Genomic DNA, 16,310 nt, shown 5'->3' on the forward strand with positions numbered 1-16,310 from the left:
ACAATGCTGGCACGAACCTTTTTTACTACACTGTTGGAATCGGAGCTCACGACGAAGAAACGCAAGACGCGCGCATGGGTAGAAAGGACGCGATGACCTCCTCGTATCCTGAGTCAAAAATTTTAAATACAGAAAATTCATAAATGGACACTAACACCAGGGGACTCGTTTCAGCGAACATGGGCCATGCATATAAAATCCGGCGTGGTTAAAATAAACGGAGGACTGCGGAAAAACCTCTTTCAACAGATCAAAATGCTACTCCCTTCCACAGTTGCCCTAATTTACCACCGCGGGCCTTTGGCGCCTCTCGAGTGCAACGTTGCAGGTGGTCGAGGCGGGCCGAGGCCTCGTATCAAGTCTTGCCCCTTGCATCCACCGGCAGCAGCAGCTATTCCAGAAATAATGCGAACATGAGCTGTGGGCGAGCGGCCAACACGAGGAAAAAACTTAGAGGGTTCAACTCTGCTTAACCGACTGTTCAGGGATAGCTCCGGTGGTATCAAACTCAACGCTGGTTTCAAAGCTTTATTATTAGCATGACAAACCGGGAGCTTTGGTTGTGTGCGACCGGGCATTGCGTCGAACGCAACCAGCGTTCTGTTCAAAGCATCAAAGTGCCCCGGCGTTCTATGCAGAACCCACTTTATTGCCCTCCCTGCGATGTCAGCGAGCATTAAAGATGCCCAGGTGTTCGAAATTGTTCCGGAGACCTCCACTACGGCACCACTTTTTTCCTCCCTTCTTTCAGTCCCTCCTTTATCCCTTCTCTTACGACGTGGTTCGGAGGTTAAGCTTAAGGGGGTTAAGCTTAAGTTAAGGACAATGCAGTGAGATATGGAAAGAAAAATGATCGATATATCGCTAAGAGATCGGAAGCAGGCGGGGTTTGTGAGAAAACAAACGCGGGCTAATGACATAATAGTCGAAATCAAGAGGAAGAAATGGGCTTGGGCAGGGCATGCAATTCATAGGCAAGATAACCGCTGGTCTTTAAGGGTAATGGAGTGGATTCCAAGAGAAGGCAAGCGTAATAGGGAGGGGCAGAAAGTTAGGTGGGCAGATGAGATTAATAAGTCTGCGGGGATAGGGTGGCCGCAACTGGCCAAGGAGAGGGTTAATTGGTGAGAAATAGAAGTCTGCCCTGCAATGGGCGTAGTCCGGCTGATGATGCTGATGATGGTATCAATCTTGCGTATCGTGTGTAAATGAAGCCCCAGGACGCGTATTTCGTCGTGTTCAGGCATCTTGCCGCTGCGTAGGGAGAGCGCAATTTTAGATGTGCACTCGGGTCTAGGGCCAATGTGCACGAATTCGTATTTGCTTGCGGAGCACTCCAGACCGCAACGACTTCCGTATTCACCCTCAATAGCCACCGCTTGCGGCAGGTTGGTCTCCTGTTCTCAAACAGAGCCATATGTCGCCCATATCGTGATGTTGTCGGCATACAACGAGAGTTCTATGTCTGGGACAGCACTCAACCGGGCAGGGAGCTTTTACGTGGGCAGGTGTAAAAGGAGGGGCGAGAGGACTGCTCCCTGTGGAATCCCCCTCGTGCCTAGTGAGTAGGGGCCATATTATAAGTCTTGAATTCGAATGCAGCCCTGTGCTCCAATGCTCCCTCCAACAACTCGTTCAGGTGACCGGTTCAGGCTCCATATGTCTGCGGTGGCTAGGCGAATAGCGTTCGCATTTATTCAGCAATTTTGAATCACATCGTTAGTTCCGTGGCACAACTGGCGACAGCGAGCGGTTGGAGCCGCCGTAGGCCCAATGGCGGAATGAGCGGTAACAGCTGCGACAAGTCACGTGGTATGACGTCACAGCCGCATCTACCGCTGGCCTCTAGTTAGATGTCGAATCCAGGCCTGATTTGAGCTTCAGCACTGCATGCGAGAATTAGATCTTTTCGCTGTAAAATTTAGCATTCGTGACCATCACCCTCGCCTTGGCGGCAGCCTATAACACGGACAAATACTCCTGGTACAAGCGTGTCTTGTGTACAAAACGCTTCTTGAGCATTGCAACTGTTTCTTCGTAACATGGTTTGGTTGTAGAGGCCCACGTTGGCTGAAGCAGCGTCGCCTTTCAGGGACAGTCGAAATTATTGAAACTTCTCATTTGCAGTAAGACCAATGTTTCAATGTATAATTAGCTCCAATTGTTCCAAGAACGGGCTTAAGCGGTTCAATTCCCCAGGGAAGAGAGTAATAGTGAGCTTCGAAACTTCGCCCCAAATTTTTCTGTAGACTCGGCAACAACTCAAACAGCGGCTCGAGGTAGCAGTCATCGTGGGCGATTCGCGGTTACGACGACTGAAACGTTCGGTGTGGGTATACGTCGCGTGATGCTCGTAATCAATGTCCGCCGTGTGCACGGCTTCAAAGGTTGCGTCATCGCACATGTGTTGTACGAGCTCGTTGTTGCTTGCCTTCCGGTGCTTGTAGAGGCATGTTACCTGGCTAAGTGTCCCCCGCCAAGCCTTCCCTTCAGGATCTCCATGGGGAAGCAACACATGGAGCCCTCGGAAGGTCCAAGATCCATTTCGTGTTTTTGGGGTGGCTCAGTGGTTAGGGCGCTCTGCTACTGATCCTGAGTACCCGGGTTCGATCCCGACCACGGCGGCAGCGTTTCGATGGAGGCGAAACGCAAAATGAGCCCGTGTGCTGTGCGATGTCAGAGATTCACGTTAAAGATTCCCATGTGGTCGAAATTACTCCGCAGCCCTCCACTACGGCACCTATTCCTTTCTTTCAGTCCATCCTTAATCCCTTCCCATAAGGCGCGGTTCAGGTGTCCACCGAGATATGCGAGACAGATACTACGCCACTTTCTTTCGCAAAAAAAACAACAATTTACCAGTTTTTTCGGCCCCAAATGTTTAGTATGACCACGAACAGGCGCCTAAAGACTAAACTCTCCGACGGTAGCCAGAAAGGGGGTTTAATGTGTACGCCTTAACCCTCCCAGCGGTCTTCCTCTTCGTTAAGTGAAACTAATTTTTGTATCTATCTGAAGTACAGTTTATTTCTTAATTTTCTTTATGAGACTACCACTAATCTGCGCATTTTTCACCATTTTTATGGTGATCATAACTAAACTGCCTCCAAACTCGCGTCCAATTAGTATGTAAAGAGATCTTTAACCCATTTCCGGAGCCCTCCACTACGGTGTCTCTCATAGCCTTAGTCGCTTTGGGACTTTAAACCCCAGAAACCACACCAAACCATTTTACTCATTGAACAGCCTTTCCTCTAATCTTCACAGCGTGTAATGAACTACTGTCTCTTTGAGCGAGCAACGAAAAGCACTTTTGCTTGCTCACCCCACGCTACACTTGAGTTAAAAATTTATGGTTATTATGCAAGTCATTTGTTGCTCCTTTTTCAGGCAGTCAACTTTGTCGCACCCACTGCATTGCTGTGTACTCGTAAGCCACCAAGCAGCAATGCGACCTTTACGAGACTAGCTGCTGTTGGGAGCACAAATGAATTCCACAAACCGAATGTCACCGCATGCTAAAGAGAAACAAAGCAGAAAAGTAATCACATATAAACTAAATGACTTCAGACCACCGAGAATTCAGAGAACTCTGTTCGCTCCAGTTCAAAGACATTTGCATTTAGGATATTCACTTACGGCAGCAGTAACGAAACAGTAAAAAGGAGAGAAAAACGCTTGCAAATAAAGGTTTTGATATGCTTTGGATGCCTTAACCAGACTGCTGTCTTTTAAAGAAAAACCAGTTGTCATTTTCTTGCCCCCGGCGGTGGCACATCGAGCCTCGGTCATAGAATAAGGCTACGGTCCACGTGGCCTAAATTTTAAGAGCGCGAAATACAGAATCTCGCACATGCTGTGATGCCAGGCCAGACTAAATGGCAACGGATGGTTTGCGGTAATTCGAAATTCTCGATTACTTCGTATTTCGTAGTAGAAATTCTCAGTTATCAATCGGCGCACTCTAAACTTGTGAAAAAGGGTATTGCCATGAATGGCTTCCGCGCTGCCCTCCATAAGTCGTGCGAGCATTGCATCACTGAAAGTGTCACACTGCAAAAGCTTCGCCTAGAGAACGCCGGGTTTCCGGATGAAACTCTGACATCTGTTGCGGAAAAGCTGCTAAAGGAAGTGAGATCTTGGAGGCAATAAAACCACGAAGATCCCCAACGACGCACTCAACTAGTGGCTATGCCGTATGTGCACAATATGTCGCACCGTCTAAAAAAGGTGGCGAAGAAGTGTGGCGTCGATCTTGTATTGACTGCCCCGAGGAAACTTGTGCGCTTGTGCCCGCTCGTGAACGGCGAGGTAAGAAAGACAGCGTTCACTACGAACCACCAAAAGAAGTTCGTTCCATGCAAAGTCGGCGTTGTCTACAAAATCCCTCTCACTTGTGGCAAGGCGTATATTGGGCAATCAGGAAGATGCATAAATGAACGACTGAGAGAGCACCGCTTGGCAACAGAATCCATATCGGCGGGGGGGAATCTCGCTTCGCACAGCAAGCGCTGTTTTATCGAACGGTACCCTGGCGACCCTGACCCTGTACCTTGCACACCAATCTTTCCAGAAACAATCATTCTAGGTACAATAAAAACACAAGCGGAACGTGAAATTTTTGAAGCTATGTGAAGATAGTGAAGGTTCCAAATGCGTCAGCACCCCGTCTGTTAATCTGTCAAAAAAAGAAATGATGTTCCTGAGGCATAGCGTTGCTACTGCGCATGTGTGAGTTCAGCTGAGATGTCATATATTGATTGTTTTTCGAATAAACGGCAGTTGAAGACTAGCGTCTGTCCTGTGTATTTGTGTTCTTGTCCCGTGTGTTCACTAAGCGCTAGTAAATATGATTCCAGAAATCATACCGGGATAGCAAGAATAGCAGGCCCATTTCTAGAATTCGCAAAGAGGGTTGTCTACCGATCAGCAGCCTTGCGATGACTAAAGGGCACTTTCGCGCATACGAAGTGCATTCTCGAGATCTTTGTGTGCTTGACCTTTAAAGATGTTTAAAGCCTACTGCGTCATCTTTTGCAAATGATTAGAAAGTTCAGCTCCCCATAGTTATTTCGCGTCAGCTTTGTCCCTTATATTTGACTCAGTGGAGAGAAGAAGCGCCATCAGCACTATTGAGCCAGTGCTTTAAAACTTAAGAGAAGGAGTTCTAGTTCTATATCTTCTTAGTTTATGTCATCAACATGCGCCTAAATGGCCTCACTAGACATTCTCTAGGAATTAGCCCGTAGGGTATTGGGATTTCACTTCGATTACAATACGGATGCAGTTTAAGGCCAAGCTTTACGAATGCAATCAGTAAAATCTTATAAGAGACAAAAATGCGGATATGTGTGGTGCTTCTTGGTATGCATTGGGTACACTAGTGCGAACCACTAGTTTTTTGTAAACCAGCCATAATGGTTTTGTAGAAACAGACATTAAAAATATGAGTGAAATAGCACTTATACGATCACCAACACCAAGCAAGAATCTTGTCTTTTCATCTTGTAATGTTTGTATCTTGTGCTGCTGCCTGACAACAGTGACGCTTCGTTAAGTTTAAAAGGAAATCAGATCAAAATCTACGACCGGAGTCGAACCCGCGGCGGATCGAATAAGTCAGCTTCGTAGGCCGTACACGCCTGGCGTTAAACTGCAGCACTGCGCAGTGCATCGCTCACCGCTTCGTCTTTGAGTGGCATTAACAGAGATATGCATGCTTCATGCTTTAGCGTCAGCAACGCTGGGAAGAAACAATGCACTAGAACAATACGCGTTGTTGCTGAGAACAATGCTCCAGAAACGCCGCACAGGAGGATAGGGCGCCGCCGTGCTTTTGGCAACTTGACATTGAAAATGGTAAATTTGAAGACGCCTGTAAGTGGCTGCTGCGTCAGTGGAAACATCTATCACGCTTTCATGTGTCCACAGGCGAAAAACTCGGCTTTCGCACAATTTTTGTGCTTACCAGTGCTGAACTACCACAAATGTTATTATGGCTGCCTTACATTCTAAGCGACTTTCTTACAGAAAAACCCGGAAACTTAACCGAATGGTGATATGATAATCACCGCGTGTCCGTACGTGCTCCGTTTTACGGAGAAAATTGCGTGTTTTTCTTAAAATACTTACGGCTCTTCTCTTTTTTCCAAAGGGCAAGGTCAAGGCAATGAAACATTTCGCCGGAGAAGTTGTCCGCTGGTGCGACGCATATGGAACAAAGTTGTTGAATTAAGCAGTAAAAAAGGGGCACGGACGAGTTGGGAACAGAGTCTGAGGCCATTGCAGTCAGCGAAATATTTGATGTCATAGGCGCCAGATCTCCCACTTTTCTTCACCATAAACTTTACGAAGTTGCGCACACCAGCAAAGGAAGAGTTGTCGCTCCCTGTGATCACAGTCGCTTGTTTAAAAGTAAACGAAGAAGTAGCCTTTTCTGAGTACTCTATGTCTGACGCGCGCAGACCATAAATGTATTGTTTTTTTTCTTTTGCCAATATTTCAATCACTCACATCAAAGAAAACGGTACTTTCCATGCTCACTAAATCATTAAAAGTTTCACGACTCCGTGACATTGTCCTGTTCCCTGCTGAAAAAAAGTTCTATGATGCAATAACCTCATAGATAATTCATCATAGAATATCATACAATCTGTATGATATATCATACAATTCGTATGATATATCATACAGATTGTATGATATGTCATACAGATTGTATGATATCCTATGATGAATGATCTATGAGGTTATTGCATCATAGAACTTTTTTTTTCAGAATTACTTTTTCAAACAATCCACGGAGACCGGTGGAGGTCAGGAATTCTCAGTGATGTCGTGGCACACTGCCCCTGAAGCAGTGCGTCAAGATGTCGAAAATCAGTCGCTAATTTTACTGAGCAGCATCAAGAATTTTTGCTTCTAAAAGGTCCCTTGAACTATGCCAAGAGAGTGGATATGTAACAGAGATGAGGAATTATAAAGGACTGATCTACTCGATGCATACTGCTGCGGTTATAAACTTTCATGGCGACTTTGACGTACAGTTTCCTCCTTATTAACAGCCTATAAACAAATATCAAAGTTTTGAGCGTCTAGTCGAAATGCACCCCATGCTAGACTTTCAAGCAAGATAAGTCTAATCATCAGGTACAAAATCAGCGGGGGCAAAAGTACAAGCAATACACAAATATAAAATACCGATATAAAAAATAAATAGAATGGAAGACATCGCCTACAAGAGCGAATAAATAATGAAAAAATTATCAGTTGTTCTTTAATTCATGCCGGATAGCATTAAATACATTACCTAACAGTTCGTCTTGTTTCCATGACAGTTTTATTTACCTGAATGTCTTTTTATTCTCACCACTTCTCTGAGATTGTAAATGTTTGCCATGCGCATTACGCGAGATTCATCTACAGAACTCAGTTTAGGGTCTGTCAAAGTGGGTTCCAAAAAACCGAAATTTTGTATTTTTTTTATCATAAATCACACTCAGTGAGTGCCTGCGTGGAAGGTTACAATATATAGCAGGAAAATACACATATGCGTTCTTCTGAATTATAATTAGACTAGAATTTTCCGACAATACTTTAATCTCTATATTCATGCCCTATTGAAAATATTGAGCGTGAATTCTGCGTGCCTATCTTTGCGTGTTTATTGCCACGCAAAATGCGACGATTGAACGAGGTCGCAGAACGCGAGACATATTTCACATAATTTGCGCAAGCCGAGCAAGCTCGCAAACGCGAGACATCTCTCACATAAGTGCGCATGCCGCGTAAGGCTCGTACAGCAGGAGACATCCTCGCGTAATATGCGCAAGCCGGGTGAGGCTTCCAGAATGTCCGAGAGCCAAGGGTGAGTCCCAGAATGTTCAAGAGCCGAGTCTGGCTCACAGAGCACTAGACAGTGTCTAATGGAGTTACCATCATGATACCGATAATACCTTGCATGGCTGCAAGGCTCCTACATCACTGCTCAACACGGTACGCTAATGTACTGCATTAAGGCCTCCTCATCTGTCTGTCACTGCCTCATTCAGCATGCATGTTGTGAGATAACAAGCTTTGCAGAAACGGTGCTTCGTGGGATGGCTCTCATGTGTGTAGCATGCTTGCAAAAGGACATAGATAAGGTCACCTTAACTGGCTTTATTAATGCCACATCCCTCATGATGGGTGCCACACAGTGGCTAAACAATTTCTTCAGTTTCTCCAAGTCCAGCAGGTTGGCGTCTTGATACAGGTTCTCACTATGCAGCACCTGCAAAAAGGTAGGAGTATATGCAAAAAAATTCAGTTAATCTGTTTTCTGGAAATTCCAGAAAAGGGCACAAGTACTTCTTCCATTAATGAACCAATGATGATTTCGAAAAGTTTCAGGTTTGAAATACAGACACTGGAAAACCCGACTCAAGCACGCAGACTGCTCAGCATCAAACCTGCACAAAATCTAATAACCGTGTCACACAGGCATTTTGAAGGCTTTCAAATGGCTATTAACTCAACGGCACTTGAATACAGCTAAATGGGCATTTCCAATAGCCACTGAGTCCCTAGAACAGTGTGGACATCTATTAAGATTTTGAAGGCTTTTCAGTGGTAGAAATTTGCACTCAGACATGGAGCACTCGCAACTATACACTAAGGAATAAAATCAAAGCAATTTAATCGTTGAAAGAATACTCAACATGAAATGTACAACTTATTTCACTAAAAAAAAAAGAAGGCTAGCCACAAAACACTGCAGCAAGCATATTATCACTGTTGCCAATAGCACAAATACAATGAATACCACCTTTTCAAAACTGTGTGAGCGCTACAACAGCTTCCCAGCAAAATTATCAACTGTGACAGTGGCGCCACAGCAGCTTGGTGCGAGATGATGAAATATCTCTACGGCGATCAAGTATTCTGTGTAGCAGTGGCATAACTCCCAAGTTTAAGTGCAAATCTCGAAGCTCAATCTCCCACCTTAACTGTTATCTTTAAATACATATTTAAATTCATTGGAGCGTGCTGCAGAAGTAGGTGGTCAGATCATTCGAGAGGATACCTGCAAGGTATCTCAGGAGACGAAAGGTCTGATGAAGAAACGCCAAAGCATGAGGACGTCTAACTTCAGAGATAGAATAGAACTAGGAGAGCTATCGAAGTTATTTATAAGTGCAAGGTAGCCAACATAAGAAAGTTTAACATGGAGAAAACCTAGCATGCTCTAAAGCATGGAGGTAGCCTAAAATCAGTGAAGAGAAAACTAATCACAGGTAAAAACCAGATTTATGCGCTAAAAGACAAAGAGGGCAATGTCATAAGCAATATGGATAAGATAGTTAAAGTAGCCGAAGAGTTCTGCACAAATCGCTACAGTAGTGAATGTAATCAGAACGTTACGGAGAGAGGCAGTAGAGCATAGCAATGGGACATCCCGCCAGTAACGAGGGAGGAAGTAAAGAAAGCGTCAGGAGCAATGCAAAGGGGTAAAGCAGCTGGTGAGGATCAGGTAACAGCAGATTTGTTGAAGGACGGAGGAGAGATTGTGCTAGAGAAACTAGCCACCCTGTACACGCTTGCCTCGTGACCACGAGCGTATCAGGAGCTTGGAAGAATGCGAACATTATTTTAACTCATAAGAAAGAAGATGTCAAGGACTTGAAGATTTACAGACCGATCAGCTTACTATCCATTGTCTACAAGGTATTTACTAAGGTAATCACTAATAGTCAGGACAACCTTCGAATTCAATCAACCAAATGATCAGGCAGGCTTTCGTAAAGGATACTCAACAAGAGACCACATTCATGCAATCAATCAGGTGATAGAGAAATGGGCAGAATATAACCAACCCCAATATATAGCCTTCATTGACTACCAGACAGCAATTGACTCGGTGGAACCACAGCTGTCATGCAGGCATTGTGGAATCAGGGTGTAGAAGAGTGTTATGTGAAAATATTGGAAGATATTTATAACGACTGCACAGCTACCATAGTTCTCCATAAGGTCAGCAATAAAATTCCTCTATATTCCGAGTTTTCTAACACCACCATCATTTTTTGGCACCGTGACCATATCATACAAGAATGTGAGACCTACTGCATACCTAAAGAAAATATGTGTGTAAGCCAAGCATCAGCCGTTCTATGCAATAAGAAGTATAAGTGAAAAAGATTCGATGTAAATTAGAGAAAGCCTTGCCATTTTTGTACTTCTGCTTCTATGACTGCTTGCTGGATTTTTTTCTTTAGTTGGAAGCATTCTTCCATCCCTTATCTCTATACACTATTCCTCTGCCAAATGACTGAGTAACCCAAACAGCAATTCCTAAGTAGGGAGGGGGCCTTCCACAGTGACCACACAGGGGCCTTCAAGTTCTTGCAGCAATCAAAACATCCCTTTGTAACACTGGCCTTGAATGCACCACTATACTTTTGTGGCAGGGCAAATACTTATACAATTTATGTTTTAAAACCACACAGAAATCCACAACTGCCATTATCAAAACAACCTAGTAATGTAACCATAAGCGTACCTGGCCAGCATGATCAGCATGGAAAGGCGCACAGCTTGTGTGCAGCTCCTAAAATGAAAGCAAATTCACATGATTAATTGCAATTTCCACAAAGACATTCTTGAAAAATCATGTTTTTGCACCACTCAGCCTCAAGCCTGCCTTATTGCTCCTGCAGCAATGAGGCAAATCTGAGCACAGCTTGGGGTGAGCTGGTGGTATCACATTACGCACCTGACACTACGTGCATCAATCTATTTGTATGAATGAATTTCAGAATGGCGAAGAAGACACACACACAGGAAAAAATGGTGGGTGGATGAGATTAAGAAGTTTGTGGGGATACAGTGGCCGCAAGTGGCAAAGGACAGACAAAATTGGAGAGACATGGGAGAGGCTTTGCCCTGCAGTGGGTGTAGTCATGCTGCTGCTGCTGCTGCTGCTGATGATGATGATGATGACAGCCTGAGCACACCTACAAAGTAAAACTGTGATCTCGGCCCAGCAGCACTTTACTGTGTTGAAAGAGAACAGGTACAATTGAATTACTGCATTACCTTGTTATTATCATTAAAAAGTACAAGGCTCTAAGGACTTCCTAATTTACATCGAAACGAATGGGTTACGGTGAACTTTCACGGATTACACTAACAGGCACTGAAAATCCAACACAGCTACCCAAGAGAATATTAGGCAGCCGCGCTAGCCTTCTTTTGCGCTATGCTACCTGATACCAGATTAAAATTCCAGAGCAATTTACTCATACTCTAGCACTGGGATACGTTATGCCCCAGACTGACGCAGCTGTCTTATTAAAGGCAGAGAAGCTTTCAGTGTGGGTCATGTGTGCTGTGGCGTGAACACATGCACAGCATCGCCTGCTACCATTCAAGTCCTCTGTGTACACAAATGCAGGTGCAATAGAAAACCCACATCACGAATTTGGCTAGTCTGGTCGGCCAAGCATGGGCCAGCTGATAGCACGAAGCAGCAGGTGCGACACATACCATCATCATCAGCCTGACAAGGCCCACTGCAGGGCAAAGGACTCACCCATGTCTCCACATTAACCCTGTCCTTTGCTAGGTGTGGCCACCATATCCCCGCGAACTTCATCTCATCCGCCCATCTAACTTTCTGCCGCTCCCTGCTATGCTTGCATTCTTTTGGAATCCACTCCATTACCCTTAAGGACCAGCGGTTATGTTGTCTTCCCATTACAAGCCCCGCCCAGGCCCATTTCTTCCTCTTAATTTCAAGTAGCATGTCATTAACCCGCATTTGTTCCCTCACCCACTCCGCCCCCTTTTGGTCTCTTAATGTTAGACTTTTCATTTTTCTTTCCATAGCTCACTTTGCTGTCCTTATCGTTTGGCACGTGTTTTTTTCTCTGTAATAAGGCATAAAGTATTATACACGGATTACCACATGGCATCCTCCTATGACCGCTAAATAATTTATAATCAAATTTCTTTCTCCTGCTGTATTTGTTTCGGTTTCGACAGCTGAATGATGGCTGTGACCTCAAAGCGAGGTTATTGGTCACGTGAGGCATGAAAAACTGCAATACAGTTGGTACTTCTGGCTCTTAAGGAATGCTGGCGTCAGCGCTGTAGCGAATTAAAACGATGAAGCAGCGATTATAAGTGCAGTTTTTCCACGCCTCACGTGACCTATAAGCTCTCTTTGATGTCATAGCCATAGTCAAATTGTTCACCGAAACAGGATGGCAGAAAAAGTTGATTATAAATTATTTAGCGGTCTCACACGAATACCAGATGGTGATTCATGCATAGTAGTGTCTTCCGCATCATTATAGAGAATAAAACATGCCACCAAGATTAGGTGTCTATACTCTTTTAAGCTGAACTCTCTTCATTAGCCTCCACGTTTCTGGCCCAAAAGTGAGAAACATGCAGGCTAAAGAAAAGATTTCAGCTTAAGTACCAAAGTGGCTCTAATCACACGATGAAGCGGAAAAACTCTCGACACTTGAACAGAGAACAAATAGGAATTCCAACAAAATTTTAGATTCTTGTAAGGCTATCAAGCATTTCTGAATATTGTAAACTGCACTTTCACACATACAGTACGCATGTATGCCAAGCTCACATTCAGTAGCCCTGTTTACCGGCTGTAATTATCACGGTCTGAGCTCAGTTACAGATTTAAAACCAGCCAAAAGATGCAACACAGGAAAAGAGAAGAAAACAGGTTGGACTATAAATTGAATTTTTTGTAAAGGAAAAGAAGGCTCGCATGAAGATGCGCCACACATGACTCACACCAGCGAAAGGCAGGGCAACAAATAACTGTCACTGATATACAAGCACGTCATCTAAAAGAGAAAATTCTTTCCGTTGAAGATTGACTAATGGCTTCGCTACTCATACAGCCGTTGCCTTGGAGATATGCATCAAATACCTTACAGATTTGTTTACCACTTCTATACACCACTGAAGTGTCACAGAAATCAGGCGTACATACTGATGGGTCATCTTATGATTTACACTCACGACATTGGCACTGTAGTGCCAGATTAGAAGCTGCCTTCCCCCTAACGAGTTAGTGCTCACTCAGGAACACATTAAAGACACCTGCACATATCCCTGAAGTAGTTTCTTGCACAAGCTAGCGGAATGTGATAAACCACTTCCTGCAAGTCCTCAACCTAGTTTTATGGGATACCATACTGCTATCCCGGTTTTTAACAGCAGTGCAAAGGCCATCAACACGATTGGCGCAAAAATTACATTTAAAAATTTTCCCGCCACTCGATTTGAACTCATGAAGTCTACACAAAGGACTCCATGATAACCGTTCTGAGGTGAATGGCAGTTCAGCCTAGCCTCTGGAATCTGTGCCAAAAAAAAACGGAGTCAGCGCATCGCAATTTACTTCCGAAATCAGCCGGTGCTGATGAAAATTGTATGTTTTGCTTTCTCTGGCTTATAAAGCTCCACTTTCAGAAAAAGTGTCGTCTTTGTGGTTAGGATGCGGAACTTCATCATCACAGGTCAACTTCAGCTTGCCATCAGTGTCCCTTTAATGCCTCAAAGTTGAACAATAGCTCCATTCATAGAGGAGGGCTGTGCATAAATTTCGACCACCAAAGATTCTTTAACATGCACTGACATTGCATAACACACGAGCAAATATGCATTTCGCCTTGTCGAAACGAAGCCACCACAATTCAATGCCGCGTCTTTGGGCTCAGTAGCCGAACACCAATGCAGTAGGCCACAGCAGCAGCTGAAAAACAAAAGAGAGCCCTTAATAGGCAACCTAACTTGCCAAAATCAACATAACGAGGGGTCACACAAGTAGCAGTGGACTAGGAAAATAAAAGCTACTTGTGTCGGAAGATGTCTTCAGTGCTTACTTCAAAAGCCTGCTTGCTTGCTGGGCATCCTAGCACCAAGTGAAAGGCTGGCACAGCCATACTGGAGAGCTTGGAAGAGGCATTGCTGGTAAAGCTATGTGGAGATTGCTGCAAGGTAAAAAGACACATTTAACAGCAGCACAGTGCAAAAAATGGACTAGAATCAAGCACGTAACGCAAAGTGCAAGGCACAAAAAGGAGCCGGTCGCAGAATGGAACACAACTGTTTAATCACATTTCGAAGTGGGCCAGGCAACAACAAATTCATAACCACGGCAGTCATTCACAACCTAGCCTCAGACGAGACATCACTTGCATATCGATATCCAGCATCGTTTCTACAATACATGCCACCATTCAAAAGAACAGACCACAGCAGAACGATATTTTCAGTAGAAGGCTGGTTTGCTTCAAATTCTGCATGCGTCCCTCAATTTGAAATCTGGCATGATTAGCACTGATTTCACATTCTCACAGGTATGATGAATTAATAGTGCCAATTGCAGAAAAACCACACTTTTTCCTTTAACATTAAATAAGGTATTGGAGAGGTACCTCAGCATATTTAAGTCAAAGTCAGATTTATTTGCGCCATTGGTTATAATCATGAAACAATCAAGTTTATTCTTCGTACATATTAAAGGCTCAATTACCCTTAAATTTCACTGCAACTTCGGGATTTAGGGCAAATGGAGCTAGGGCACCTGTGTGCATTTTGCAGTTGTTTGTACCATTTCAGCTCCGAGCCAAAGTATGAAAGAGCGAATGCCAAAATAGAGGCGAAAAACTTCAGAGCAATTTGTTTTTATCTCACCGTTCTGCTATTCAAGGCTCGAATACACTGGCTCGGCTATAAGTACGAACGCAGCTGGATCATATGGAGCTTCGTACCTTAAATACACAATTTATAAAAGTACAAGTGAAATACAAGTGAAAGAGGAGGAAGCTCAATCCAAACGCATACAGCTGAATCGCAGTCTACGTAGTTAAACTGCTCGAGCGCTGTTACTTCAATTACAGCGTAACATGCGGCGAGAATGTAAAGCCCGGGCCGAAGATCTATTGGTGGGCACATATTCCATTCTCGGCGAGAGATGAATGGCAGTACGGCGGCAGTACGGCGCCGATATCGTGCACCCCGCGATCGGATCAGCTGTGCATATTTGCATGGCATACTGACCATGACCGTGTGACCACTGACACTACACGCGCATTCATGCCCGTGTGCCGCCAGCAAACAACCTTTCAGCGCTGCGTGCTGCCGCGATAGGCACTGCGTCTTCGCGTCTCTGTACTAGCTGTATTGACGTGGCCAGTTGTGCGCAAAGGCTTTGAAATAATGAACAGGTTCGAAGAAAATTAACTTACCCCCAAGATGCGAGATGTCACCCGGGTAGTGGTCTCCCACCAGCTGCTCCGCCATGGAGGAAATGAGCCCCACCGTCAGCATAGCGTTTCCAGTGAAGGCGCGCAAAGGACGACGCGCTATCCGTCGAGCCCGCTGACGCACGCTATAAACACAGGTTTACTCAGCACCTTACCACGTTTTCGCACATCGCACCAGCGAATTTCACTGCTGTCGGCACATCACATATCGGAAGAGTGACAAATGCTCATGCCAGCGATCGTTCACGCCCTCGGCACCACAAAGGACCACGACAAACGTAGTAACGCTGACCGCCATGCTGTCCCTCCCCAGACGCTGCGTTCGTTGGCTAGCGCTTCGGCCAGTTCCGGCTTCCTTCGGCCCGTTTAGAAAGGCATCGCCTCCAGGCATTCCTCCAGGTCGTCTCTTTCGGGCTCTATGCTTTTGGGCAGTGCGATAGCAAAGAACTAAAACCAAATGAAACTTTCGTTACAAAAATAATTAAGTTCTTGTGCACATATTAGCATTAAAACTTGAGAAATTTGTGACGCATGGACGCATTAATATGCGTGTCGGTACATTCGTGCGTGCGTGCGTGCGTGAGTGGGCATGGTCTAGCTCGTCAAATCCAAAGCCTATCCGACATGCTGCATGGTTTCTGAGATCACCGCCGTGAGCTTCGCTTGTTTTCTCGTGCTGCTGCTGGGCTGTCTTGCGCGCCGCTGTTACTGTGCTGGAATCGCAAAAGAAGAAGGATTACCGGTGTGTGCTGCCGGTGGGCGCGCTCTCATCCAAGAGTAGTAGCAGCTCCCAATTAAGCGATCCGTCGGGGCATATGTGCTATGGATGTCTGGTCGACAACGATAATGAGGTCAGCAGTGCGGTGCCGTCGTTTGATGAGTCGAACCTTTCGGCCTATTGCACTGCTAACTTCGTTGCAAAAATGCCTGGCTCATAAGCAGCGACAGTGGCCATTGTTTCTGTGGTGTGTTTCGATTACAAGACGGCGCCCTTCTACAGTGTGGCTTCCTTGGAAACTTAGT

At 45.0% G+C, this 16,310-nt stretch overlaps 1 protein-coding gene across 1 annotated transcript; it reads right to left on the minus strand.

The window, feature by feature from the left end:
* Positions 1-7,808: 7,808 nt before the first annotated feature.
* Positions 7,809-15,774, minus strand: LOC149329959 (uncharacterized). Its single transcript, XM_089560671.1, has 4 exons — positions 15,270-15,774; positions 13,902-14,009; positions 10,541-10,588; positions 7,809-8,272 (listed from the first exon to the last, which is right to left on the minus strand). Exons 2-4 carry the CDS (start codon positions 13,959-13,961, stop codon positions 8,048-8,050), a joined length of 333 nt encoding a protein of 110 aa, XP_089416797.1. The 5' UTR covers positions 13,962-14,009; positions 15,270-15,774; the 3' UTR covers positions 7,809-8,047.
* Positions 15,775-16,310: the final 536 nt, after the last annotated feature.

This window comes from Amblyomma mixtum, chromosome 9 (genome assembly GCF_055824585.1).
Source record: "Amblyomma mixtum isolate Tamu chromosome 9, ASM5582458v1, whole genome shotgun sequence".
Taxonomy (NCBI): domain Eukaryota; kingdom Metazoa; phylum Arthropoda; class Arachnida; order Ixodida; family Ixodidae; genus Amblyomma; species Amblyomma mixtum.